This window comes from Saccopteryx leptura, chromosome 6, assembly GCF_036850995.1.
Source record: "Saccopteryx leptura isolate mSacLep1 chromosome 6, mSacLep1_pri_phased_curated, whole genome shotgun sequence".
NCBI classification, from domain to species: domain Eukaryota; kingdom Metazoa; phylum Chordata; class Mammalia; order Chiroptera; family Emballonuridae; genus Saccopteryx; species Saccopteryx leptura.
Window position 1 is genome coordinate 6,081,360 of NC_089508.1, and position 27,973 is coordinate 6,109,332.

Sequence of the window (27,973 nt, forward strand, 5' to 3'; positions counted from 1 at the left end):
TTCTAGCACAGAGCTGTACCTGTGTCAAAAGAAAACCAGCGGTAGCTCTGCCTGACCCCACATGGGGTCCAGTTTACAGCTGCAGGGGAGAGAGCTCACAGGGGTGGGGGGACCCAGAGGGCCTCAGCGCAGGGGCCAGCTCAGGGGAGGCCTGGCTCTGCCGCTAATGGGAGAGTGTGTAGTGACACTGGGTGACCTTCTGCCCCTCTGGAGCCTTGGCTCTAACAGCTCATGGCGGGTGGGGGTGTTGCTGAACTTGGTGTCCTTTCATAAAGGTCCCTTTTCCCTTCCAAATCCTTTGTTTCTAGACCCTGAAGTCACTGGTGATGCCTGGCACTGTGGCTTCATGTCCCACTGTGATGGAGCCTACCCTTCCAGCCTCAGCCCAGGTGGCCCCGGCCATCCTGGGGTCACAGTCTGCAGAGCGTTTGGGGGGTGCATTTTTACCCAGAAGTGATTAGCTACACATCAGTGTTGAAAGAAAAAGTGACCTTTCATTTTTTTTTTCTTGAAAATTTGAGAGGAAACAAAATACTACTGATTTTTTTTAAAGAAACAATGCATGACTGCAGAGCGGTAGAGGTGTATATTTTTCATAACCTGGAAGAATCGGTGCTTTCTGGAACGGCCGGAACGTCTGGTTCCTGTCCCCGGACTGTAGCCGCGCTCTATTTTCTGTAGGACGTGACCCCCTGAGAACTGGGGCCAGCCCCTCCGGCTCAGGCGTGGTTTACCTTCTATTGAACCACTTTGATTTGGGGAAAGAAAAATAGAACTTTTTTGATAGTGTGGTAAAAACATTGACTTGAACTATTTTAGTAAAAGGTAACAGAAGATTGTGACAGTGTATACTTTGCGCTAGATAAATAAAGGCTCTTTGTAAGCCTCCATGGTGGATGCGCAGTACTTGTTTTGGGTGGCTGGGTTGCCTGGCGGAGGGCGCGGCCCCTGGGGGCATTTCAGAGGGGGGCTGTCGCTAGGCAGAGAGCCACCCCCCACGGTGTGGGTGGTGCAAACCACTAACTGCTACTGGGCCTCTGCCCAGCAAAGGCCAGAAAGGGAAAGGATTTCCAATTCAAACCCTCCCCTAGCCCAGGGACCTGTGCCTCAGGAACACGCAGCAGCTCCAAGCTGGGTCAGAACTCGGTTCTTCCTGCCCGTGCGGGTGCTGCCCACTCTGGGGCTGCTGTGCCCCGAACCCCATCCAGCCAGTGACAGATAACGGGTTCAGAGCTGCTTTTTATTTGGATAACTGACTGAAGGAGTCTCATTTGTAACCAAGATGGAATTCACAGTATGTTGTTACATTCACACTTAAAAAATATATCTCTATGTACAGGAATCTGCAGAGCGATGTAAACATACATTACTTTCCAAGTACAGTCCTCCCCTTCTTCCTGGAGGACCAAGGAAAGAGCCATCCAGCCAGGCACCCCTTCAAAGTAACTAGCACAAAGGACACAAATACCTCTAAATCAAAAAGTGGTTCCTCTGACTGGGTGTCATGGGGGGACATCACAGGATGAGAGCAATGACAACAGCCTGACTTCAGCTGGAACTGGACTACTTAAAATGGAGAGTCCAGGAAAAATAGGCACTGATTTCTAGAAGGAAACGCACTTCTTAAGGAAGCTATTGACTGAGCCAATATGGCCGGTTAACATTCTCACTAGTGTAGTCGCCCAGTGCAGGGCTCTCAGGCGACAGGAGAGCTGATACCAGCGCACAGCTCGGCGGCAAAAGGCGCGGCCCTGCCTGCACCCAACACTGCTGTCCCCACTGCCCCTGGGCCCACCTCTCGGGCCTGGTCCGCGTCTCCCCATCCTGCACCTGCCTAGCACTATACAAGGTACCCTGCTGCTCACTGCCTTCAACTGCTCTTCAAGTTGAATAGAAAAACTTAAAAGAAAAACATGGGGGAAAAGGCGTCAGGTTATCTCATCCAGGCTGCGCGGCCCAGCCCCCCAACAGGAGGCATGCCAGGTGGGGGGATAGGAGGGGGCACGGGGGGCTGTCCTCCTGGGGGGACAGATGGAGGCGGGTAGCTAGCTGGGGGCAGGCCCAGGCCTGGAGGAGGGTGAGGTGGGACGGCATGGGTGGGGGGCAGGCGTGGGGGTGGGGGTGGGAAGTTGGGATTGTAGGTAGGTGGAGGGGGAGGGTAGCCAGGAGTGGGAGGTGGGATGGCAGGTGGGGGGAAGGAGGCTGGGGGAGGGGGCACTGGTGGTGGGGGTGGGTTGGGGGGGTAGACGTGGGGGTGGTAGGGCAGGTGAGCTGGTGGGCCATAGGCGGGGGGCAGGGCGCCATAGGAGGGGCCCTCCGTCTTCATCATGGACTGGAGGCTCTGGTAGCCCTCCCCGGACATGTAGGAGCTGGTGGTGGACATCCCGGTTATGTAGTTGGAGGGTGGCGGTGGTGGCCGGTGTGGCAGCGGCGGTGGCTGGTGCACGGGGGCCGGGTGGGCCGGAGGAGGAATCTGGACTTTGGGGAGGTCACTGGCGTCCACAGGGCCTGGTGGCTCAGCCTCCCCTAAGGCAGCCGAGAGGGGTGGCTTCCGTTCTGCAGGGGAAGAGAACAGTTGGTGCGCAGTCCTGGGCCGCCGCCTGCAGGGCCAGGGCTGGTGGTACAGGAGTGGTCACAGACAGCCCGGGCAGGAGCCCCGCACGGCACCCTGCCCAGATGTGAGTGCTCACAGACAGGGTGCTGTCTCCCTCACACTGGGCAGCTCTGGATGTGAGTGCTGAAATGTACCCAGAACTAACCACATCCTCAAAATACCTGATTGTGACAAAGTTTTCTGAAAGACCCATGGTCACTACTGTCTTTGGACCTTTTGAATATCAAGTTTCCCTTCTAGAAATGCTCCCCAGGACCTCCTCCGCCTGCCTTCAGAGCAGCGGGAGAAAAGACGGCCCGAGGCACTGACCTGGTGGTGGGTGGGCTGGAGGCAGTGGTGGGTGGGTGGTCTCAAGCTTGGGGATCTTAGGTGGTTGTGGTTCTACGAAGAAAAAGAGGATAAAAAAAAGCACTCACATTGCTTCATGTGAACAAGCATGTATAGCAAAAAACAGAAAAGGACTGGTAAGCAATTTCTTTGGGGATAAAGAGCAGATAAGAATAAAGCTTTAAGGGAATTTGAAGAAGGCCTCAGCCAAATCATTGATTACTAATCCCTTTAAAACAAAACAAATACAACCTCCTCTGCCCCCCCCAAAAGAAAACAAATTCTCTATCCCCTTTCCCATAAGAGGAGTCCTTCCAATGACCTGAAAGCAGCAGAGAGAGCACCTCTGACCTCCCGGAGTCCCTACTAACACACAGAGCACAAAAAAGGCCCCCGATGCTCATGGGAAACGACAACCTTTTTATTTTCTCTCTCACAAATATTTGCTCCCAGTTGGCCGCCCATCAGAAACAGCACGTTACTGGCACCGTAGAGAACTGCAGGTGAGTGACCTTAAAGCCAAGGTGTTGGGGCCACCAGGGCAGAGGACACAGCCCACCCTCCAGGGCCGAGCAGGTGCATGTGGCCAGCATCCACAGTGACAATGCTGAGCCGCCCAGACAGGCATCTTCCGTTTACAAAGACAGTGTGTGGGCGCACACGATCAAAAACAAACTCAACCTTCTTGTTTGTATGGTCTAGCCCTTTCTTCTTGAAACTCACTCTCCCCAGGCTTGCACACCGCTGACCCAAACCTGCTATGGTGCTGCTGCCCACTTTCCTGTCTCAGAAACGGGCTGATTCAAGGTCCAGGCATGTCTTTCCTGATCACCTTCTCAGAGACCAGAGGCCCTCTGTCCCGGCGGATGAATCTGCCTCTTGCCTCCATCCTCCCAAGCCGGGGGCCTGCCCTTCGAGTCCCACCCCTACCTAGAGCCAGCTGCTGGCCAGCAACCTCCCCTCCACCTCCTGACTGGTATCCCACCTGGGCACGCCCCCCAGCCTCCTGCCCGCGGCCAGCCAAGCTGTTAGCCAGCAGAAACAGAAGAGCCACACACAGCTTTCACTTTTTAGTATGTAACCACATTCCGAAGAGGTAACATTTATGCTAGTACTTAACCTGATACATAAAAATTCAGTAACTCCAATGTAGAAGCAACATAAAAACTTACTAATCACATTTTTTATGTTCTCTTTTACCAACTCTCAGAAACCTGGTATTTTGCACTGAGTACCGGGCCAGTGGAGTCCGCCATGCTGCTAGCACTCGGCGGCTCTAGAGCTAGTGGCCTGTTCTGTACCTCAGGCAGGACCCCACCTGCAGGTTGTGCCTGACCTCCCTTCCTGGCCCGTGGCCCCTCTACCTCTGCCCTCACCAGGTCATGCGTGGAAGCCGGCCGGCCCCTCCCTGTTCCCAGCCACCCGAGCTGTGACCAGGGCCAGGGAACTCTGAAAGGACCAGGCTTTGCCAGGCTCCCACTGCCTCTGCTGAATCCCTGCTCCTCCAGGGAGCTAGGCGCTGTCTCGAACCTCCAGTCACACGTCATTCCTACCAAAAGGAACACCCTTTTGGCTCCTCCTGTCCAGGAAGACCCAGCGTGGTTCACTGGAGGCCCCTCGAGGACAGGCCCCGCCCTCAGCCCCGCCCCTGCAGGGCGCCTCGGCTGTGCCCGCCTCCCTGCAGAGGCTGCGCACGGGCTCAGCTGTGTCCTTTCCGTGGCAGGTGTGCTCCCACTCTCGGGTCTCACTCCTACTGCTTGTCCACTCAGAGCTAAAAACATTCACCAGTGCTGAAATTACAACCCTAAAGATCCCGAAAATAGGTAGCTTTACTGTAACTTGAAGACTTCTACAGCAGCTCCGTGAACAGCGCACTGAGGTCCTGCGTGGGACTGAGCAACGGAACCACAGCAAACAGCCACGCCCCCGGAGCTCACAGCGGGGCCCAGGACACAGGCGAGGCCTCACCTCTCTTCTGGGGTTTGCCCCACTGTGCTCACTCTTCCCTTTGCTTCCAATACAGAAAGGGTGTAACTCTTTTAGTGAGTTTTTTCATGCTTGCTGACCCCAGGAAGTGACTTTTCTTTTCAAAAAATGAAGTTAGTTCCAGTTACACTTTTTTTTTTTTTTTTCATTTTTCTGAAGCTGGAAACGGGGAGAGACAGTCAGACAGACTCCCGCATGCGCCCGACCGGGATCCACCCGGCACGCCCACCAGGGGACGATGCTCTGCCCATCCTGGGCGTCGCCATATTGCGACCAGAGCCACTCTAGCGCCTGGGGCAGAGGCCACAGAGCCATCCCCAGCGCCCGGGCCATCTTTGCTCCAATGGAGCCTTGGCTGCGGGAGGGGAAGAGAGAGACAGAGAGGAAAGTGCGGCGGAGGGGTGGAGAAGCAAATGGGCGCTTCTCCTGTGTGCCCTGGCCGGGAATCGAACCCGGGTCCTCCGCACGCTAGGCCGACGCTCTACCGCTGAGCCAACCGGCCAGGGCCTAGTTACACTTTTATTAACTTGAAATCATGTTTGTTTGATAACCAATTATGGAAACAAGAAGTACATACATTTGCCTTTTTTTTTTTTAACATTGCCTTACACATTTTAAAAATAAATCGATCGTACTCTGGTCAGGAGGCATGAGGATGTACAAGAATGTCCATACTACTCAAAGGGGTACGCAATTTCGGGATCTACTGTACACAGAGTATATATAAAAGGAACCTGAAAGGGCCGCGTGGTGGCTCTCTGGGTCCCATCCTGCCGCCCGGAGTTCAGGCCAGGGGCACCCAGGGCCCTAACTCTCTTCACTAATCTCTACAAACAAATATTCCTACAACACATCTTCTACATGCACAGTGACATTTTGTCATGTGACTTGGTACACTGTTACTAATACCTTTTATCAGAATACAACCTAAAAACAGAGTTGGGATAAACAAAGACAACAATGCACTTTCGTGATGGGCTCTAAGGTTCAATTTTAAGGACGATATCATTTGAAAGGAAACAATGTTGACTAAGAATATAAAGTTTTGATAAGCAGACACAAAACTAAGAAACAGAATGTTAGAACAGAACAGTAAATTACCTGTTGCTTTGTTTTCTTCTTTGGGAGAAACCACCTGTTACAAAAGAGAAAACAATTAACCCAGACCCTGGGAACAGAGAAGAACAGACAATCCAGGCACTGAATGACACCACAGACGCGGCCTCAGACAACATTCCACGCGGGCCTACCCTGCAGGGCACACGCCACGGGCGGGGCACACGCCACGGGCAGGGCGCTGTTTCTGCTTCCTTCCTCTTCCCTTTTCGTATCAGATGGAAACGCCACCTTGTCTCTGTTCTGAGCAGCACGGAGTTTCAGGCCCTGAGCACACTGCCCTGAGCGCACTGCCCTAGCTCTGATGGGCAGACTTCCTGACGTGCTTATCCTGCCCTGCTTCCTCTGGGGCCTGAGGAACATCAAATGGCTTCCCTGCTGGGCTGGCACGACCATGGGGAGAAACTTCTACAAACACTGTCACTTAAAGACCCGAACGCTACAGAGCCGGAGGGAACTGGAGACACCCACGCCAGCAGGGCAGTGGCAGAAATGACACCATGGCAGGTGTCAGGGCCCTGTCGGAGACGACACAGGCAGTGGCAGTGGGAGGACAGCGCCTCTCCTCTGACCTCAGATTCAGGCTCCCCACGGACATACAGTCTGACACAAGGTCGGTGTGTCACCCCTGCTTCTGGTGCTCTGACCCCTCAGCAATAGGACGCACTCTGGTGGGGCACTGCCCCTGGAAGGCCGGCCACTCACCGTGGCTCGCTTCACCTGGCGGGGAGGACTGGGCTGTGGGGACGGTTTCTTGGGCTGCTGGGCCTGCTGTGGCGGCGGGGGCAGCTGGGCGGACGTCTGTGAGTCCTTCTGCTGGGGCGGCGGCGGCTCGGAGCCCTGAGCCGGCTGCGACGGCGGCACTGGCGGCACTTGTGGTGTAGACTGGGGCAGTGGGGGTTGCTGCAGCTGATGGGGCGTGTGATGAGGCATCTGTTGTTTTCCTTGTGAGTACAGGTCCAGGATTTGGTGGCAGATGTCTAGGTGATAGGTAACAATTGCATTTACCACAAACTGGTATCTTAAATACAATTTTACCTAGAAAAAAAATCAGCCCATTTTCCTTTGGACCACGATGCCCCCACACAGACCACCATGTGGGAACCGTGCTTGCAATTCACCCACCCCTGCTGTGCCCAGCACTGGTGGGTGTATTCAGGTCACCAACTGTGGGTGTGGACAGAGTGGACATCCCATTTGAGAACGTAACCCAGGGCGCTCCTGAAGAAGAGTTTACACAGGCCTATTGGGAAAGTCTGTCTGCGGGACCCCTGTCCTCGGGGCAGCACCACCACACAGGGACCACCCTCCCAGAAGCTCGCACGCCCGGCACCTTCCAGAACATCCACAGGGACATCCTGCACGAACTGCTCCCACCATCTCCGATACATGGGCTTGGAGGTCCATTCTTGTATTTCAAATTTGCACAAACGTCCTGCAAGGTACATCACTGCCACTGCGATGATCTCTGGTTCCCACTGCAGTGACAGGGTCGTGCAGAGGCTGGGTCACAAGAAAAAGAGGTGACTCAGCTTGGATGAGAAAACACCTGTGATTAACTCGATGCATGGAACTAGAGGCTGCATCTAAATGTCGATTTGCTTATTCTCTAAACACAATCAAATCAAGTACTATACATGTATTCAAGAAATTTCTAGTCCTCTGAAAGTAATCAAAATCAATTACTTTAGCCTTAGTAACTGATTTGTTCCTTAAAGAATCAGAAAAATTCCAGCATATTCAAAAATTGTCATGCCATGAAATATAAATGAAAATGATCTATGTCCTTCAAACTGTTGAAATCCTAGCCACTGAAATGTTTCTTCAAACGACAACCCACTCACAGGCATGCTGTCCCACGCTAGGTTCCTGGGCTTTAGACCCTCTCTCGCGGGCCGGCTCGAAGTTTCTGGTGGACCGGCGCAAGTGCACGGACCGGCAGTTGAAAAACACTGCTGTAGACAGACTATCAAGGCTCTAAAACCAGAACACCAAATGGTTGTGTTTTTTTGCAGAACCAAATGGGTTCTAAGAATTGATTGTCAAAATTCTCTGTACTGTTTTGGACTTATGCTTCAAACTGGTGAAAAGATTTCAGCACCCACGTCACCATGACACGGCAGGGCGTTCCTTCTGCTGGGAGCAGAGAACCAGCACCCGAACCTCAGCCCTGCCCTGCCCCTAAATGGCTCTTCCAGCTGGGTCCAGGCAGTCTCCCTGATACAAGGTAAGGGGTTTGGATAAAATGGCGTGTAAAGTCCCTGTGTATTTAAAAACACTATAATTAAATCAACATTTGAACATATGTACCTGTCATTTACAAATGTCCATGCCATCTGAACCAACTTTTGGATCTTGTTTTTATCACCTGGAAATGGGAAAGAGGTCAATCAGCAGTAACAGAAAGGCAGCAGCACAAGCAGCAGCAAGCGCTTCCATAGAGCCCAGTGTCCCCTCAGCCCAGTCCCTACACACAGCAGAGCAAGCAATGGGCCTCTCTGTGTGACCCAGGCTGAGAGCCACCGTTTACGGGAGAGCCACCTGGCTCCAAGGCTGCCTTTATTAGGCTATTTAAAAAAATTCTGACTCATTTTCCTGTGTCACACACTTGGCACCTGGGTGACAAAATCTGTTCACACACAGAAGGAAATAGTATTAATGGCCACGCTGCTGAAATGTCCGGCAAACTGCGGCCCGGTGCGTACGGCGCATGCGCATTTCCTGCCGTCTTTTTTGAGAAGCATAACCTCGGCGCCATCAACGATTATAAAGACTTGGTTTCCGAATTCTGTAACTTTTTCTTACCTTTGAGTTGTTTTGCATATTTGAGTAGGAACTGGTACGGATGTTCTACCTGTAAATCAAACTTTATGGTCTGCAGTAAGATTCTCTCCAGAACCATCACTTCTTCCTAAAAATAAAGTAACAAGTGTGGTGATGCAGTTTTAACTACAGGTCTCAAACAGCACGGACAGTGAGCTTTCCCACCTATTTCCTTTCCAAGTTCTACTTGAACAACTATTTTTTGTTCCTTTTACCCTCTATCCCACTCAGGCTCCAGGATAAATTCTGGAGAGAACTAAAATTAAGGTAATGAAATAACCAGAGCTAATTAAAAAAATACTGGAAACACAGATTCAATACATGAATCCCCCTTTACAAAGCAGACCTTTACTCTTTAATTTACTTGAACTACACTGTAGTTCAAAAAGTTTCTTGGTTTTGCATTTCCCTCCAAATTTTAATATTATCATTCTAGAAAAAATAAAAGCTATTCATATTCATGTTCTGATTGGGAACTACCTGAGTTCATAGAACAATTTAGGGAAATGGACATTTTTAACAATGCCGAATATTTCCATCAGAAGTTAAAATCTTTTCAGTCTTTTACAAGCTTTAAAGTATCTCCTCTCTACATTACACAGTTTCCACAAAAAAAAATATATATAACTTTTTACTTTTTAAAATTTACTTATTGATTTGAGAGGACGAGGCAGGGAGGAGAGAAAGAGAGACAGACAGAAACACCGATCTGTACCTGCACGTGCCCTGACTGGGGATCGAACCCTCAACCTTTGCGTATTGGGACAATGCTCTAACCCACCGAGCTATCTGACCAGAGCTCCCACAAACTTCTGTAAGGTATATTCCTGGATATTTTATTTTACTGATGTATTATTGTACATGGAGTCTCCTCTTTTATTACACTTTCTCTAGTTAACATCCATAAACAAGTGTTCCTTGAATTCAGCTTTTTACTCCTGTGCAGCCGACCTAGCACTTACAGACAACGTGGGCCACACACGACACCCTGTGCGGGTGGATGAGTCACTTGTTCGCATCAGAAGAAAGGGGGCTCGCAGATCTCCCAAACAGCTGCACGACCCAGTACCTCCGGGAAGGGCAGACAGGCAGGTAGCAGCCTTCACTGGGAAGTGTGGTGCTGCTTCTCAGAGCACACGGACCACTGTCTTGACTTATTATTCCAAACGGCACGGCAGGATGAAGACTTTTCTGCCCTCCTTTCCCGAGCATTCTCTCACAAATGCTTTCTAAAATCTGGGAAACGTTCACAATGTATAAAAGAATCCTGCTCACACTGTTCTTCACCATTTCTGTCACCACCTGTTTCCCAGAAGTTTCAACATAATCCTCTATCAAGTGTGCCAATCATTGACAAGGTTGCACTCAGGGCACTACAACATGGCCCTAGGCCTGGCCTCCCTTTATGTCTCAAATACTCAATTAAAGGGGTAATTTCAGGTCTGTGTGCATACACCAGTCCTCAGGGAATTTTCCCTCAGCCTGTACCTGTCTGGGGGCCTTGTCTGGGTCCAGGTTCAATGTCGCATTGCACCCTTACCCAACCTTACAGCATGTATCACAGCTCATACTTGGGTAGTTAGACAAACACTTGATTCAAACCTCTTCCCGGCTCATGTAAAATCCACGAGGAAAAAGGCTATATTTGTTTTGCCACCAGTTTTACATCTAGTATCTAACACAGGGGCTGGAACAAATACAGTATTTGCAGAATACATGAGAAATTAATATAATGAGGAAGGGGGACCACACAGTCAGAGCAAAGCTAAATAAGGCCAACCAGTTCACATGACTCATGACCAGTTTTCCTACTTGCTTGTACTGCCTCCCCCAAACTGCCCCTTTCTCCTCTGCACCAAGGAACACGCCCTCCACACAGTGTCTGCTGCTCCAGACCCGGGTCCTCGCCTGCGGCCCTCACCCGATCTCGTCCGGGGAGACTGCACAGACAGAGCCGCAGCAGGTTCAAGACCCCCGTGCCCACTCGGGCCAGGCTGGGCCCTGGAGCTGCGGTCTGACGGGCAGGGCCACTCCCCTTTCTGTCTTCTGGCCGGGACAGGAGAGCTGCAGAACTCCGACCCCTCCATGCCCGACCGGGGTCCCGGTTTCCTGACTTGATGGTACAGTGGGTGGAGGCAGAAAGTGAGATGGGACTTCTCCAATAGCACCTGGGACAACACACGCGTGCTGACCCCGGTGCCCGCGGCCTGCCCACGCTTCTGCTCTGTAGAAATCAGGTGTGCACAGGCACTGAGGACATCTCGTGGCCACGTTACTTTTCTAAAAGTGCATTTCTGATCATTGTTAGTAAGAGTTCCTAACAGGGCCACATTTTTACAAACAGGTGAATGAATTTATGTACTGTTAACCACAGTATATGCAAAAGTGTTCTGGGCCTCTGCTAACTCCTGAAAGCAAGGAGGAAAACTCTCTCACACACACCCTCCCCTTATGGACACATATAAATACTGCTTGGCAGAGACAGGGTAGCTATGGAGGGCGGCAACAGCTGGTCAGGAAACACAGGATGGTGACCAGTGCTGAACTTTGGGTTGGTCAGCCTCACTTTAATGGTGATTTTGAGCTTCTCCCACAACATCAGTTTGTCCATCATTCAATAAGCACCTACTGAATGCCTACTCTGTCCAGCACTCTACTGGGCACCAGACAAAACGGACACGGGCTTTGCGCTCACAGGTCTTACAGTTAAGAGGAAAGTTCTCTGTGTGACTATGAGATTAAAATCTAATAATGAGCTGTGATAAACACTATGAAGCATACTTAACAGGTACTATAAGGGTTACAATGGGGGAACCTGACAAGATTGGGGGTGGCACAGTTGCCACTGGTCTCTGAAAGTGGTCCTTTTAGAACATAACAAAAGCATCTATACAATTACTTTAACATCATTCCCTGACATGAGCAGGGGTCGTGGGGAAAGGATAGGATGGGTGGTCCAACCAAGATCAACCCCTGGATGTCTGAAAATAGCTGCAGATGTTAATGCCTTCCACGCTTCTTGGGAAGCAAAAGACACAGCCGATGTCCATGCACGCACATGTAACACATGGTATCGGTACCTTCCATCTGCCAGAACCTGCCTTCACCCCTGAACCAAAGCAGCCCATTGCTTCTGAGTCTAGGAGCGCAGATGGCTGTGCGAGGACCTTGCTCATGTCAATTCAATGTGCTATTGTGTGAACATGACCTGGCACATTAGCCAGCGCTACCCAAGTGTAGCTACAAATCATCCTTCCTCTCTTACAGAATCAAGAAAAGTCCCTCCTGCATTGGTCTCCTTAGGGCCTAGGGCCTGGGGCCCGGAAGATACAGGAGCCATGCCACTGTTAACACAAGGACCTCTATTTTTTTTTTTCCAGAGACAGAGAGAGAGAGTCAGAGAGAGGGACAGATATGGACAGACAGACAGGAACAGAGAGAGATAAGAAGCATCAATCATCAGTTTTTCATTGCGACACCTTAGTTGTTCATTGATTGCTTTCTCATATGTGCCTTGACCGCGGGCCCTCAGCAGACCGAGTAACCCCTTGCCAGCGACCTTGGGTCCAAGCTGGTGGGCTTTTTGCTCAAACCAGATGAACCCGCGCTCAAGCTGGTAACCTCAGGGTCTCGAACCTGGGTCCTCCACATCCCAGTCCGATGCTCTATCCACTGCGCCACCGCCTGGGCAGGCAAGGACCTCTATTTTAATGCTGCCCCTGGACTTACCTTTGGGTCATCTCCAAACTGGCCAAACTGTACGTCATTTAATAAACTACGAGCTGTTTTGATGATATCTTTACATTTTTTGGGCGTCTCTTCTACTTTCCCGGCCAGAAAGAGACAACAAGCTCCTGTTACCTAAAAGGAAGACAAGAGCTGCTGAGATCCTGTTATCAAAGCTCACACGGAACACAAGGCCTCTGGCCTTCACAACAAACTGGTCCCTCTCCTCCTACCTCGCCCTTTCTCATTCTCAGGGACTCGGAGACCCTAAAAGCTCAAAGGAAACGTCACTCTCCCCCCAACTTGGCTTCATAAATTATTTCAAATTTAATTTTCTGAAGCACATCATCTAAACAAAGTAGATGTCAGAAGGGAAGAGAGCACAGACACAAATTTTCTTCCCACGCTGCCACTGACGCCTCCCTGGACGGAGCTTGGCTGCAGAGAGAGGGCACATGCAACGCACGCTCCGTGGGTCCCAGCCCTTCACCAGCGAGCGCCCCGCTGCGCTGTCCTGCCATTCCCTTCAGCTGCAGGGTCCGAGCCCTGCCCCACGCCACGGAGGTGGCCTCCCTGCTCCGTCTTCAGCTTTCCCGTTTGCGCCCATCTCTCCTGCATGTCCCCCTCCACAGAATCTGATCACTAGACGGCAGACCCTGGGCCAGGGGTACGACGCTGATTCTAATCCCCTTCCCTTCCTCTAGAACTTGTGTTACAAAGCTAAGTAAAATCTCGGCAAAAGGAAGAACCCTCAATAAATGGTCTTCCTGTTAAGTCTAATTCTATTACCGTCTTTATGAAACCCTTCGACCGCTTCAGTTTCTCTACTCAAGTCAAATGCCCTGGTCTGGAACTCAACACTCGCCTCGGTCTGACCCAGTCCGCCCTCCCGCCCAGGGCCCCCCATTCCACTCCTGCCAAGCAGCCCTCCTGGCAGGGCCGACACTCCCTGCACGCTTCCTCCACGTCTCTGTCCGGCTACTTTCTGCGGGCCACTGCTGCCCCAGCTCGGCACGTCTCAGGCCGACTTCAAGTCAGGGCTTAACTACTGCCGGCACCTTCCCCTAGCATGTTCCCTGATCCCCCACGATGGAATTAGTCTCTTCCTCGAACACTGCGGCCTTCCTTCTGCACCGCTCCTGTGGCCTCCCACCCTACCGTGTCCTGTACACACTGCGCCACCTGTCCTGGACTGAGCCACCGAGGCAGGGTCCCCTCTGCAACACCCACAGAGCAGGAGGCACGGTGCTCGTTTCGGGAGCCACTGAAGGAGCAACGGCCTAAAACATTTCTATTCCTTCTTGGCCTTTGTTGAGTCTCAATTTTAAGCCCAAATTTATACTGGCAAAGGTGAAAGGGAAGTAAACTTTCACACAAAGTGCCATATGGCTGGGCCATGTTACCCTAAAAAAAAAAAAAAATCTGAATATGGTTAATTTTAAAAAAAGCTCAAGTATGATTTTGTTTCTAGATAGCACATACTATGTGAAAATAAACATTCTCTAGAAATAGAGATCATACCAGTCCACTAAACTGTATGGGAATAATTACCTGTGATAGAGAATTACAGTATAGCTCAAATACTTACATATCTTGGGAATTGCTTGAAGGAATGAAACATATAGAAGCGATGAAAATAAATTATTCCAGTTGCCAGGGTATCATAATGTCTGTTGTCCCAGTTAAGGACTTTAGCCAAATTTTCATAGGCTATGTTCTTAGTTAAATGCGGAAAAAGACAAAGAACAGAAACAGCAGCAGTGGCCAACACCGCAGACGGCAAAGCGGGTGGACGGGAGGCGGGCCCCAGAATTCCGGCACAGCACCGAGCCAGGGACGCCCGCCAGTAACACGGTCTGGCCTTACTGTCCTTTAGGACCATCTCAGTGTGTTTTCCTCCCGGGGGCCACTCACCCAATGGCTAAGTCTGCACAGTTAAACGAAAAGCGGAAAACAGAAAACCCGTCAAGATCCAAGAAAATCAGAAAGAACATTTAGACAACAAGGGACTCAAGAGCCACTTCAGAACAGAGCTATTACTATACATTTTGTCTACAGTATCTAAATAACTGTCCATGGTGGTACGGAGCCTATCGACAACAGATTCCCAAGAGGTAAGGATACAGTCCCAAACGTGTGCCCACATCAAAGATGAAGCGAGCCCCCTCTCGGCGGTAGCGGGCCTCCGTGGCTGGGTCGAGTCCTTCAAGTTGAGAGGGTGTATGAGCCAAGTCTTTCTTATCCCAGTACCAACATGGTTTCGTGTGGTCCAGGTTGGCTGACGCTACTGAAGGGCTTGAGTTTTCTTTGTTCTCCTTCATTTATTGAAGTAGACTTGTTCTTTTCAAAAGATTCTTTGAAAATGTTAGACTCCTAAGAGAGAGAGAAGCAGCAGCAAAGTTTCACTATATATCCTGCTGGCAAGGCCAAGGAGAAGCAGGCGATCTCACAGACTGCCAGCAGGACACCCGGAATGACCCTCACAGAGGGAATCTGGTGATACCTAACAAAGTTACATAATCATTAGCACTGTGCTTTATTACAACAAGCTTACTTTCCGGAATCGATTCTGAAAATACCATCACAAGTATAAAACCACATCCGCACAAGATAATAGAAAAAACTGTAAACAACCCAAATGTCCATCGATCAATAAGGCACTGGCATGAACACAACGGCGTAGCTACCACACAGCTATTCCAAAGTGCAAAGAGCTCTCAGTCCCGGTGCGGAGATGGTGCAGGACCAGCCAGAGGCAGAGTGTGCTCAGGAAGTTAGTGTCAGGTAAGGGGGAAATAAGAGTAGACTTCTGTGTGTGTTTTTTAAACTAATAAAAATAATGGCTACCAATAGGGTCTGGGGAAGAACAAGATGGAAACACTGAGAAAAAGACTGAACACATCTTTTTCTGTAACTGTGACTTTTTTAAAAACCTTACTTTAAAATAACTGTAGATTTACAAAAAAAAAAAAAAGTAGAGTACAGAGAATTTCTGTATACTTCTCACCTAGCTCCTATTAATGTTAACATCTTATATAACCATGGTACACTGATGTAAACTAAGACACTACTTTTGGTGTGTTATTAAATAAACTATAGCCTTGACTCCATTTGAGTTCTTCCAAAAATCCCTTCTCTGTCTCAGGATCTAAACCATGATACTACATGGCATTTAGGTGTTAATATTTCCTTAGCACCTTCTAATATGTACCAGTTTCCCAGTCTTTGCTTTATTTTTCATGACCTTGCCAGTTCTGGTAAATGCTAGCAGGTTAAAATGTCTTCGATTCAGGCTTGTCTGATGTTTCCCCAGGAAGAAGAAAGCTGAGGTGAGGAGCCCTTCTCATCACACGGCATCGGGGCACAGGTGCTATCAGAACGTTCGCCTTCTCAATGCTGGTGTTAACCATGAGCATCTGCTTAAGACGGGCATAGAGGGTTCTCAGTGCAAGTTACTACTTTTTCCTTCTCCTTTTTCTATTCCGAAGGTCCAGCCTATACTCCAGGGTAAGTAAAGGAAGCTTCACCTCCCGGAATAAGAGGCAGCAAAAATGTGTGGACAAGTGTTAAAACTAGCAAGCAGTCATCATCTTGGGGGGAAATGTTTGGCAATGCAAGCAGTGCCCAAAGGCCTGTCTCTCCTCACGGTTCCACCCACTCCTGCTAGCACTCCCCTCTGGAGCTTGCCCGCACCATTACCGCTGCGGTGTTCTAGTGCTGATTTTGTTTCCTTCCCTTCTTCCACAGTATCCGCAATTCTTTTGTAAGAAAGTTTTGTTCCTTCTCCTCCATGTATTCACTTATTCAATCATTCATTTGTATTAGTGGACTCACTGGTGTTTGGTTTATTCTGAGCTATAATCCAATCCTATCATTATTTTGTGGCTCAAACTGCTTCAGCTATAACCACTGCTAGGACCTCTTCCAGGTTGACTCCCGAGTCCTTTTGTAACTTTGACTTTTGAGTCATGTGAATATTTGACATATTTATGACCTTCATTAAAAAAAAAAATCCTAAAACTCAAATTCAGTGTACACCAAATAGGCAACATAAACACAGAAAATCTTTTTGAGTAATATCTGATCTTGGTCTACCCTTAGCAAGAGATAATCTGACAACAAAGAGAATTGCAAAGAAACCTTAAGCTTCTTCAGCAACGCACTGTTGCTAGTAGCATTAATGCTATAATTGTCAAGCTATTTTTTTTTTACAGAGACAGAGAGTCAGAGAGAGGGATAGACAGGGACAGACAGACAGGAACGGAGAGATGAGAAGCATCAATCATTAGTTTTTCATTGCGCATTGCAACACCTTAATTGTTCATTGATTGCCTTCTCTTGACCGCGGGCCTTCAGCAGACCGAATAACCCCTTGCTCAAGCCAGTGACCTTGGGCTCAAGCTGGTGAGCTTTTGCTCAAACCAGATGAGCCTGCGGTCAAACTGGCAACCTCGGGGTCTCGAACCTGGGTATTCCGCATCCCAGTCTGATGCTCTATCCACTGCGCCACCGCCTGGTCAGGCTCAAGCTATTTTTTGTATATTGCAGGGTTAAGCAAATATATTGATCTTAACATTATCAGGAATCCAGATTTTCAGTGCAAAGGCAACAAATATACATACGCATAAAATAAAAAAACTAAGAAAAAATCCATAATTAAAAATGTTAATTGGAAACTATAAAAACAAATGGTTATATATGTGTATATTTACACACACACACACACCTCCCAGCTCTGTCCATTTTAAGTCCCTAAAGCAACAACGCTCCTATAATCAGGAGCACATCCAGCGCCCACACCTTAGATTTCAATGTCATTACCCCTCAAAGAGTCAGATCTAATTCCTGACTGGGGTGGGGGCCTGCCTGGAGTGTGCTCAGACTAATGGAAGCTTATCTGATGGACTTCCTCTGGACAAATTCAGGGAATCTGAATATTCAAATGAAAAATAACTATGATTGATTATAAGAAAGTGAATAGACAATCCACAAGTTTGTACTACTATTAAAAAAATAATTTCACTTCGCTAGCACTAGTAATAATTACTGTGAAAACGCCGTTACTTTCACAGGCATGATCAAACTCGGCCTTGCTAATGAGGTGAAACCTGCCATCCTGTGCCTCTTGACGTGATGTGCCATGAAGCGCATCGCGCCCACCTACGTCGTGTTCTCACCCCACAGCTTAACCTACACCCCAAGCCTTTCGACCAGCTTAGAGTAAATACGGGGGGAAGAAGAACAAGTTAAATGGCACAAGGAAATTATCAGTCACATGCAGAAAGTATGACACTCTGTAAAACAACTGACCTAGTTTCTTCAAAAATATCGATGTTATGAAAAAACAAAGATGGAAGGATGTAAAACAAACAGAGGCACAACAATCAAATTCAGTGTGTGAACCTTGCTTGGATTCTGGTCTTTAAAAAAGCTATAAACATTTAAATAATCAGAGAAATTTCTAATATGGACTGCATATTAGGGGCAATTGAGAGAATTACTGTTAATTTTCTTAAGGGTAACAATGATACTGTGATTACAAAGGAGAATGTCTTTACTCTTCAGCTGAGGCGTTAGCTTCAGAAGGATTACGGCATGACTCAATATCCCTCCTTTACGACTGGTTTCTTTTGCTCAAAATTACGTTCGTGGGGCTCACACTTGATGCATAAAGCAATATTCATTCACTGTCATTATTGTAGAGCAGTGGTTTTCAACCAGGGTGAAATTTGCCCCCTTGCGGCAACATTTGGAAATGTCAGGAGACATTTTCGGTTCTCATATTTGGGGTCTGCTGTTGGCACGTAGGAGTTAATGTAGAGTGTTGCTGAGCATCCTACAGTGCACAAAATAACTCACCACAAGACTTTACCTGGTGGTCCGATATGCCAAGAGTGCAACTCCTCTGTACAGTAAGTACTCTAGTCTACGAATATATACAGCTCATCTATCCATTCCACCGTGGATGGACATTTGCCATTTCTGGTTTCTGAATAGTAACAGCAATAAGCACTTGTGTATGTTCTTGTGGAGCAGAAGGCAGCTGGCCAGCTGGCTGCAGCAACGAGCACCTCTGCATATTTGTAATCTGTTCACAGGTCGGGAGCCTGCTCTAAGGTTCTTTGTATATGGTACTTACGGATTCAAATATTCACTGAGCATTTATTTACTACTAGCCAGGCCTCAGGGACATAGCAGGGAACAAGAAAGGCAAGGTCTTTGTCCCACCAGAAGCATCTCATGGTAGAGACAAAAACAAACAAGTATGTTCAAATTTGTCAGAAACTGGCAGGTGCCATGAAAAATACTAAGCATTGGAAGGGAAGGGGCAGTGAGAGGAGCGACTGTTTAGAGATCCGCTCAAGGAAGACCAGCTAGGAGACTACAGAAGCTGTTCAAGGAACGCCTTGGGAGGGCCTGTCTCCACACAATGGTAGCCGGAGAGACAGGGAGAGACACAGAATGGCAAGAAATGATTTCAAGTTTGCTTGACTGACAGAGAAGGGCAATACTAAAAAGGAAAATGGGGAAGAGAAAGTGTTGGTTGTGATGGGGGAGAAAAAGAAGAATTTGGTTCTATAAATATCAGGTTTGAAGAACTTGTAAGACACTTGTATGGAAATAGTCATCAGTTAAACAGGCCTGTTGAAATCTGCAAAGAAAACATCTACTTGGGATTTACCTATATAGAACTGACAACTAAAGTCATGGTGAGAGATGGAGGTGGTGACTGAGAGAAGAGGTCTGGGGACGGAACTCTGGAGAACTTGTGACAAATCCTAAAGAAAAATTAGGGACAAGGAATTAAGGAAAGGTTACTAGAATTGGTGACTCGTTATTAGAAACATTGAAAATTGATTGTAATGATGGTCATGCACAACTGAATATACTAAAAATCCCTGACCTGTACACTTTAAGTGGGTAATTTGCCCATTTGATATGTGAATTGTAACCTTTTTTTTTTTTTTTTAGTGTGCAAAACGGAGACAGACAGAGAAACAGAGAGATGAGAATCATCAATTTGCAATTGTGCCACTTTAGTTATTCACTCATTGCTTCTTGTATGTGTCTTGATGGGACTCTAGCTGAGCTAGTGACCCCTTGCTCAAGCTAGAAACCTTGGGCTTCAAGTCAGCAACCACGGGGTCATATCACTGATCCCATGCTCAAGCCAGCGACCTTGTGCTCAAGCTGGTGAACCTATGCTGAAGCCAGATGAGCCCAGCTCAAGCCAGCAACCTCGGGGCTTAAACCTGGGATCTCAGGGTCCCAGGCCGACACTTTATCTACTGCGCCACCACTGGTCAGGTGTGACTTGTATCTTAATAAAGCAGATGCATACATACATGTAAGTAGAACCCTTTTGGACGTGCAGTGGGGCAGAAAGAAGACTACAAGGGCTGCTTAAGGAATGAACGGTATGAAACAGGTTCTTCTTTTTCAGCATAAAGGAGAATGAAAGATGTCTGTAGCCAGAGGGAGTGAGCCCTAGAGGTGGCTGAACAAGCCTCTGAGGGGTGAGCTGGTCAAAAGGAAATAAAAAGCATCATGAAAACGTTAGCCTTAAAAAGGAAGCTCTTTCTCTGAGACAGAAGGGGAAGAATTTTGAGGAAGATACTCAGAAGAATATCTCCCTTTTCTCCTGGAAACAGAGGGCAAGGCATCTGTTGAGAGGAAAGGGGCAGAGTGGAGAAAGGGTGAGGAATAACCGAGCAGGGATCAAACAGGTGGAAAAGAACCCCAGTCCACAGCGGACAAACCACAGATGCGTCCACGCACGTTCTCCTAGCAGTCATTGACCAAGCCCAAGCTGATAAACTAGCGTAGGTGCCTGTCGTCCAGGGCACATGGTGAGAATAAACGCACAGAGAATAGAAACAGTCCTCTACATCAGTGGTCCTCAACCTTTTCTGGGCCACGGACCGGTTTAATGTCAGAAAATATTTTCACGGACCAGCCTTTAGGGTAGGACGGATAAATGTATCATGTGACCGAGAAAAGCGTCAAGAGTGAGTCTTAGACGGATGGAACAGAGGGAATCTGGTCATTTTTAAAAAATAAAACATTGCTCAGAGTTAAATATAAATAAAACGGAAATAATGTAAGTTATTTATTCTTTCTCTGTGGACCGGTACCAATGGTCCACGGACCGGTACCAGTCTGCGGCCCGGGGGTTGGGGACCACTGGTTTACATCACCCACCCCCCTGAAAAAGTCCTTGTCTCAGTTCCATAACCTCATTCCCCACTACACTCCAATTATTTTTTCACAGGACCCTAGAGTCAGAAATTTTCTCATTAGCAGTTCATGATTACTGTGAAAGACTGAGATCTGTAAATCTCTCCATAAACAAGCAGCAACATCTTTCAAGAATGTGCCTTAGAAGTTTAATTTTACATGATGAAAGATTAAATTCATTTTTTAACACTTACAGTTATGGATACTTATAAGTTGTAAACAATTATCAAGGTCATTACTTATTTTTTTTCATATAGTACAGAAATTCCCTCTAAACAGTAGTATTTGGTCACTTTCATTAATGGGACCGTAACCGTTTATAAAGTCGCCTATGGCATTGCTAAGTAGTAATAACTTGTGTTCACATTAATTCTTGTATTAATTTTACATTGGTTTTGATCTGTTCTGATCATTCACTAGGTCTGGTACATAGATGGCACAGGATAACAAGTGAATAAAACCTGTCAACAACTCTCTGTAGCTCCCCCTTAGTGCCTTGAAAATACCTCTCCCTTATCTATTGATTACTGCCTTTCAAATGTGTGAACATGGTTTTTACATTCCCTTTTCTTCTCCAGGGCAAACAAACATGTATCCCATTTTAGGGAAAATGGTTTTTTATTTTTAGCAAGAGAGAGACAGACAGGAGAGAGATGAGAAGCATCAACTCACAGTTGCAACACCCTAGCCATTCATTGATTACTTTCTCTTATGTGCCCTGATGGGGGTGGGAGGGAGGATCCAGCCGAGCCACTGACCCCTTGCTCAAGCCAGAGACCTTGGCCTTCAAGCCAGCGATCTCTGAGTGACAGCTATGATCCCATCCATGCTCAAGCTGACTGCCCGTGCTCAGGCCGGTAAACTCGAGGTTTCAAACCTGGGTCCTCGGCGTCCCAGGCCGATGCGGTATCCACTGCGCCACTGCCTGGTCAGGCTGGACATGGTTTTTAGTGATTCAAGATCCCACCTTAATATTAGCATTTAAAATGGAAAACAATACTCTGTTTATGATAGGCACAGGGCATGAGGGATGAGAGGTTACTAACATTCAACATGTCCACTGAGTGACCACTGAGTTGCAGCGTGCCTGCAAGCTATGTTTTCTTTTTTTTTTTTCTTTTTTCTTTTTGCATTTTTCTGAAGCTGGAAACAGGGAGAGACAGTCAGACTCCCGCATGCGCCCGACCGGGATCCACCCGGCACACCCACCAGGGGCGACGCTCTGCCCCCCAGGGGGCGATGCTCTGCCCATCCTGGGCATCGCCATATTGTGACCAGAGCCACTCTAGCGCCTGGGGCAGAGGCCAAGGAGCCATCCCCAGCGCCCGGGCCATCTTTGCTCCAATGGAGCCTTGGCTGCGGGAGGGGAAGAGAGAGACAGAGAGGAAAGCGCGGCGGAGGGGTGGAGAAGCAAATGGGCGCTTCTCCTGTGTGCCCTGGCCGGGAATCGAACCCGGGTCCTCCACACGCTAGGCCGACGCTCTACCGCTGAGCCAACCGGCCAGGGCCCAAGCTATGTTTTCTTATCCTCACAATTTACCACTGAGAAAATGGACCTAATGAGACATGAAGCAACTTGTCTAATTCATACCTCTAGTAAATGTCAGAGCCAAAGTTTGTCATTAGACTAATACACTGCCTTTCCTCAATGTGGACACCACTTTGCTTCTGTGAGCATAACATTACATACACTCTGGAACCCTTTCTGTCAAGTTAGGCCCATCTCATCCCAAACACGGACAACAGGGATTTTGTAAATGTAATCATTACTGGTAAATCTATAGCTTGTTAGTTTGGGCCTATTGTTTTAGCCTTTAAGAACTCTTTGAATCCTGAGTGTCATCTAACATGCTAGCTAACTACAAGTTTTGAGTGTATTTATTAATTTGAGAAGCATGCCTCTTATATATTTAAAGTTGGTAATAAAAAAGTGCTAATCAGAATAAGAACAAGACCAGAGACCTGTAGCTTAGCCCTAAAGACCTCTCTTTATTCAGGCTGACATGGATTCATCAACCAACATTCTAGGGTTGGTAACTTGAATGGATGTAAACCCATCTAATTAGATCTCACCCAGTGTACACTTACTTGTGTAGCTAGGATAGGAAGAGATTATTATGTTCAGTATTCTAAGAAATCTAAATGAACTCATCCCCCAATCAGCACTAATCAAATAAACTTGTAACAAAAGACACATTTAGTTTAGCTTTTTCTAAACTGAAACTCTTCAGATTTGAAGGAACCAGCTCTCCATTCCCAAGTACTCACAAACTCTCTTTTTGCTCTTCCAACAAGATTCTAAAATAGTTTATTAATAATATCTAGCATCTGAGAGCCAGCTAACCACTCTGTAAGAACTGAGACGTTTATCAGACTCTTGTTTTCTACCATAAACTGCACTTTTAGGGTGACAATGATTTTATAGTCATATTCGTAAGCTCTCTGGCATAGAATTTATCAGAGCACATATACATACCCTTAAATGAGATTTAATCCAATTGGATATTCTTCACAATCTCCTTGATTACCCTAAACTTAACTCCTCTTGATTTTGTTTGACCTTCCTCAGTTTTAGAGAAGAAAAACAGAAAACATTTTTCTTCCTCTTAGATACGCAGTGAACTCACTGCTTTCAAACATAATCTCTTGAAATGAACTATAGTCATGGGCTACTTAAGGATGGGAGTATGTTCTGAGAAACGTGTCATTAGAAGATATCGTCACCAAGCAAACATCACACTGTGCACTTAAATAAACCTAGGTGGTAGCCCACTATACCTAGGTTGTAAGCCTATATGTAGCATGTTCTGTACAAAACACAGATTAAATCAAGCACAAGAGAAAAGACGTAATCAAGAGACACAATTCAATGGAGGAAACTGATTCAATTAAGAGATACAGTTAAGCCCAACCAGGCGGTGGCGCAGTGGATAGAGTGTTAGCCTAGGGACCCTGGTTGGCAAACTGCGGCTCGTGAGCCACATGCAGCTCTTTGGCTCCTTGAGTGTGGCTCTTCCACAAAATACCATGTGCAGGTGCTACTTCGATAAGGAATGTACCTACCTATATAGTTTAAGTTTAAAAAATTTGAAAAGAAATTTCAATCGTTGTACTGTTGATTATTTGGCTCTGTTGACTAATGAGTTTGTCCACCATGGGCCTCGGACACAGAGGACCCAGGTTTGAAACCCCACAATGCTGCCTTAAACCCAAAGGTCACTGGCTCAGCTGAAGTCCCCCCCCCCCGCCCCCCCTTCCCGTCTCCCCATCAAAGCACATATGAGAAAACAATCAATGAACAACTAAGGTGCTGCAACAAAGAATTGATGCTTCTCAAATCTCTCCCTGCCTGTCAGTCCCTATCTGTCCCTTCTCTTTCTGTCTCTCTTGCTAAAAAGAAGAAAAATAAAGAGATGCAGTTAAAATTAGATATATGAGGCTGCTGCCATTTTAACACAGCATACTTTATTTTTTACTAAATAATACCCTAAAATAATGATAAAAAGCATAGTATTTGAAGGGAACCAAAGTTTTGTCGTATCAAAGCTGCCTTTTTTGGATATTGATTTTAAGGTGGTTCTTAAGAAACAAGACTGAAGAAAGAACCTCGGTCCTCCCCCCCCTTCCTTCCCAAGAGATTCAGGCAGAAACACTTGCTTCCGGAAGGAGCCCCAGGGTGCTGCCTTAGCCTAATCTGAAGTGAATATGGTAAATAGGGGGCTCAGGCAGGAGACTGTCAGATACTCGCCCTGTCCCATTGTTTTTGAGTCCCCCAGCAAAACTTCTCCTGCCTGCCACGTACTTTCAGCTTTTCCTTAGCCACCTGCAATCCTCAAAAATCTGTAAATTGCCCACTTTCACTTCTGAAATCTAACACATTGTCCCCACCTTTTCTCCTTTGTTCAAAATGTCTTATATATCCAATGTTGCCTCACTGTCTTTGGACTTTTCATGCCTATGTGAGTGAATTCTCCATATACTGTACATGTATGAAAGTTTGGATTTTCTCCTGTTAATCTGTCTCTGTTAATTTACTGGCCCAGCTATAAGATGGTAGGGGAAAAGCATTAACTTTTTTTAGCCTCCATAATACTAAACAGATAAACCAGTAACATTGTCATTTATCATCATCAGCTAGTATAATGTACTGTACAGAACTGTACGTGCCATACTTTTTACACAACTGGCTGTGCTGGTGTGTTTACACCAGCCTCACCACAAACCCGAGTAATATCTTGAGCCATGACACTATGACAGCTACAATGTCACTAGCAATAGTAACTTTACAATCTTAAGGGACCATCTTCATATATGTAGTCCATCCTTGACAAAAGGTAGTTACGCGGTGCATGACTGTTGCTCATTTTGTAGGCCAAAACTATGACCATTTTTTTTTCTTATAACATCGAGTTTTTAAAAACGGCATTTAAAATGTATGAATCTCTGTGGGGACATGCTGTGAAAACATGCAGAGTTAGGGTAACAATTAGAGTCAGTGAGGTGCCCTAAGTCCTGAGCGGACAAGAGTCCAACAGCCTCTCTGACCCCATGCTGGAAACAGCAAAACAGCAGGATTAGATTTAGCTACCAAAAATGTTTAGGCTCTCAGAACAGAGACTAGGAGTCAGCATGTTCACTGTCCTTTACTTCAGTCCCTGAAAACTTCTTTCAGCTTCCTTGAGATACCTGTACTTGTTTCTAAATGTTCCAGTAGAGCCCGAGCTCTACGTTGATCAGGAATTCCTGATTTGACTTCCCCTGCACAGTCCTGCTTATCAGCAGGGCTGGCAGCCTCTTCCAGACTACTCTTGAGGCAGCTATGAGGATGCTACTTATCGGTGCTGACACCAACTGCCACCGGAGGAAGACATGACTGACACACAAGTTAGTTGCAAGAATTACGCAGGCAGCTTATTACTCACAAATCCTTTTGGCGTGCCTGGGTACAGCTTAAATGGGCCCCGTCGGCATGTTCCTGTTGGCTGTCTTTGGTCAGAGCTCAGAGCGGCGTGGAGACAGTCCACATTCCCGTTGGAGTCTGGGCGACTACCGCAGCAGGGGGCCCCTCAGTTTTAGTACCTTTTTTAGACAGCAATTCTAACAGGTGTCAATTTACAAGATTATCATTTCAAACCACCTTTTTGGGAGTTCCTCAAAGGGAGCCCTTTCTATGTTAAATTTACTGAAATGTTACACCAAGCCACTTTTAAGATGTTCCCAGGGAAGCCTCCCCTGTACGACAACCCAGAGTTGTGATATCAAGCCACTTCTTATCTATATGTAACTTCACACACACACTAACAGCCCTGTGTGAAAGGCAGAGTCTGTTTATCATAACTGTACACACTATATTAATTCCTATCCAGACGACATAACTTTAATTTCCTTAATTGCTTTTAATATATCCTAATTATTTTTATATATCTTCCATATTTTGCTATATACTTAATTACTATAACCTTATATTATTGCAACAATAAATATCTGAGTAAGGCTGGGGACGGGGCTTTAGTCCTTCGACCTGCTGACCAGGACAGGTGCATTTCATCTTGTCTCCAGTATTAGTAATTAGAATGTTTCTTTATTGCGTGTTGGTGCAAAAATGAAATAAATGTTGAACGTCCTCATGTACAATGTACAAGTCAACTCATATGTTTGAAAAATACATGTAACCAAAATGACACAATAGAAAATAAACTAAAAAATCTGATACCTGTGGTGGTCACTGGGAGAAAAAAATAAAACAGTCCTGAATAATTACAGTATTTCATTTACAATAAAGATTATTGAAAGAGCAAGCATCCTACAAACACAATCTTAACCAAGTATTTATTGACACCACCACTACAATCACCCATCCATTCTTCATTCAGCAATATAGAGTTCACTATACGTCCTGCAAAGTTCTAGGTGCTGAGGATACAAAATTCCTGGTGGAGCTTTCATTCTACACCACTTACACAAACCTTGAATGAGCGCCCACAACTGTAAGACACTGTGTTAAGATACCTCTAAAGCAGGCGAACCCAAACTACAGCCCGCGGCCCGCCCGCGGCCCCCTGAGGCTCTTTATCCGGCCCCCGCCGCACTTCCCGAAGGGGCACCTCTTTCATTGGTGGTCAGTGAGAGGAGCACTGTATGTGGCGGCCCTTCAACGGTCTGAGGGGCAGTGAACTGGCCCCTTGTGTAAAAAGTTTGGGGACCCCTGCAAAAGAGTGATTAGGGCGAGATACGCAAACACTATCAAGCTTACCTAAAATATCAGGCTTAACCATAAAAGGCCACCCTCAAGTAATTGCTCTTAGAAGTCGTTCCTAAACTTCAGATGATTACGCGAAAGCTCCATTTAACTGGCAATCCAAATTTAGGAAGCGTAACCGACCTGTTTGGTGCTGGTAACACCTTAAAAGCTTTTAGAGAACCTTTAAACTAACACCTCAATTTTCTAAAGAACAGTTCCTTTAGTAACGTAACAAACCAAACCAAACCAACCCAACCCAACCCAGGAAGGGGTAAGAACGACGTCTCGCCGAGAACGAATCATCGCCAAACTGCCTTTTCCCCATTCCCAAGCAGAGTCCAGAGTCGGAGTACCCAAAGGTGGACCGATATCAAAGTCTCAGGCTTAACTGTGGTTGGGACCCAGATACTGCCAAGTAATTTGCAAAGATGTGAGCAGTCTGACTTTGTCAGGCTACGAGCGCGCGCGCGTGTGGAGACAACTGCCCCTTCCCCCCAACTACTAGAAAGTCCCCAAAACCTGGCCGCCCCTCTCGGCGAGGGCCTCTACCTGTTCTAGAGTCGGTGCGGGCCTCCCTCCTCCGCTCCTGAACCTCAAAACCCTCTTCCGCAGCCCCGCCATCGCCCGCTAACTTCACGAAGCACGGGGGAGTAGCGGAGAGAGGCGGAGTCCGGAAAGAAAAACTCCACCAGAGGATGGAGGCAGTTGACCATATCCTACTCCAACCTTTAGGGGGGCGGGAGGTGGGTGGCGCTGCCCGCGATCAGTCGTTCACTCACCTCTCGCCCCAGGCAAGCCCCTCAGCAACGTCTCTCCTCTCCGACTACGGCCATCTTGAACCAGGGATCTGAGGGAACTACGTCATAGCGCGGCGTCGGCGATGGAATATACGCAATGGGAGG

At 47.3% G+C, this 27,973-nt stretch overlaps 1 protein-coding gene across 1 annotated transcript; it reads right to left on the bottom strand.

The window, feature by feature from the left end:
- Window positions 1–29: 29 nt before the first annotated feature.
- CCNK (cyclin K) lies at window positions 30–27,929 on the bottom strand. The gene is made up of 11 exons (XM_066344463.1): window positions 27,851–27,929; window positions 14,717–14,965; window positions 14,181–14,262; window positions 12,596–12,727; window positions 8,849–8,954; window positions 8,354–8,411; window positions 7,377–7,546; window positions 6,749–7,023; window positions 6,029–6,062; window positions 2,924–2,995; window positions 30–2,556 (listed from the first exon to the last, which is right to left on the bottom strand). The coding sequence occupies exons 2-11, from the start codon at window positions 14,911–14,913 to the stop codon at window positions 1,934–1,936; spliced, it is 1,749 nt and encodes a 582-aa protein (XP_066200560.1). The 5' UTR covers window positions 14,914–14,965; window positions 27,851–27,929; the 3' UTR covers window positions 30–1,933.
- Window positions 27,930–27,973: the final 44 nt, after the last annotated feature.

Bases quoted from the DNA above. Each gene is read 5' to 3' on its own strand.
- CCNK (XM_066344463.1), bottom strand. From the start codon at position 14,913: ATGAAGGAGAACAAAGAAAACTCAAGCCCTTCAGTAGCGTCAGCCAAC. The intron at 7,547-8,353 runs GTACATATGTTC...CTTGTGACCCAG, and splicing joins TGGACATTTGTAAATGACAG to CCTCTGCACGACCCTGTCAC. The intron at 7,024-7,376 runs GTGCCGGGCGTG...CCTATCACCTAG, and splicing joins CCCTGTGGATGTTCTGGAAG to ACATCTGCCACCAAATCCTG.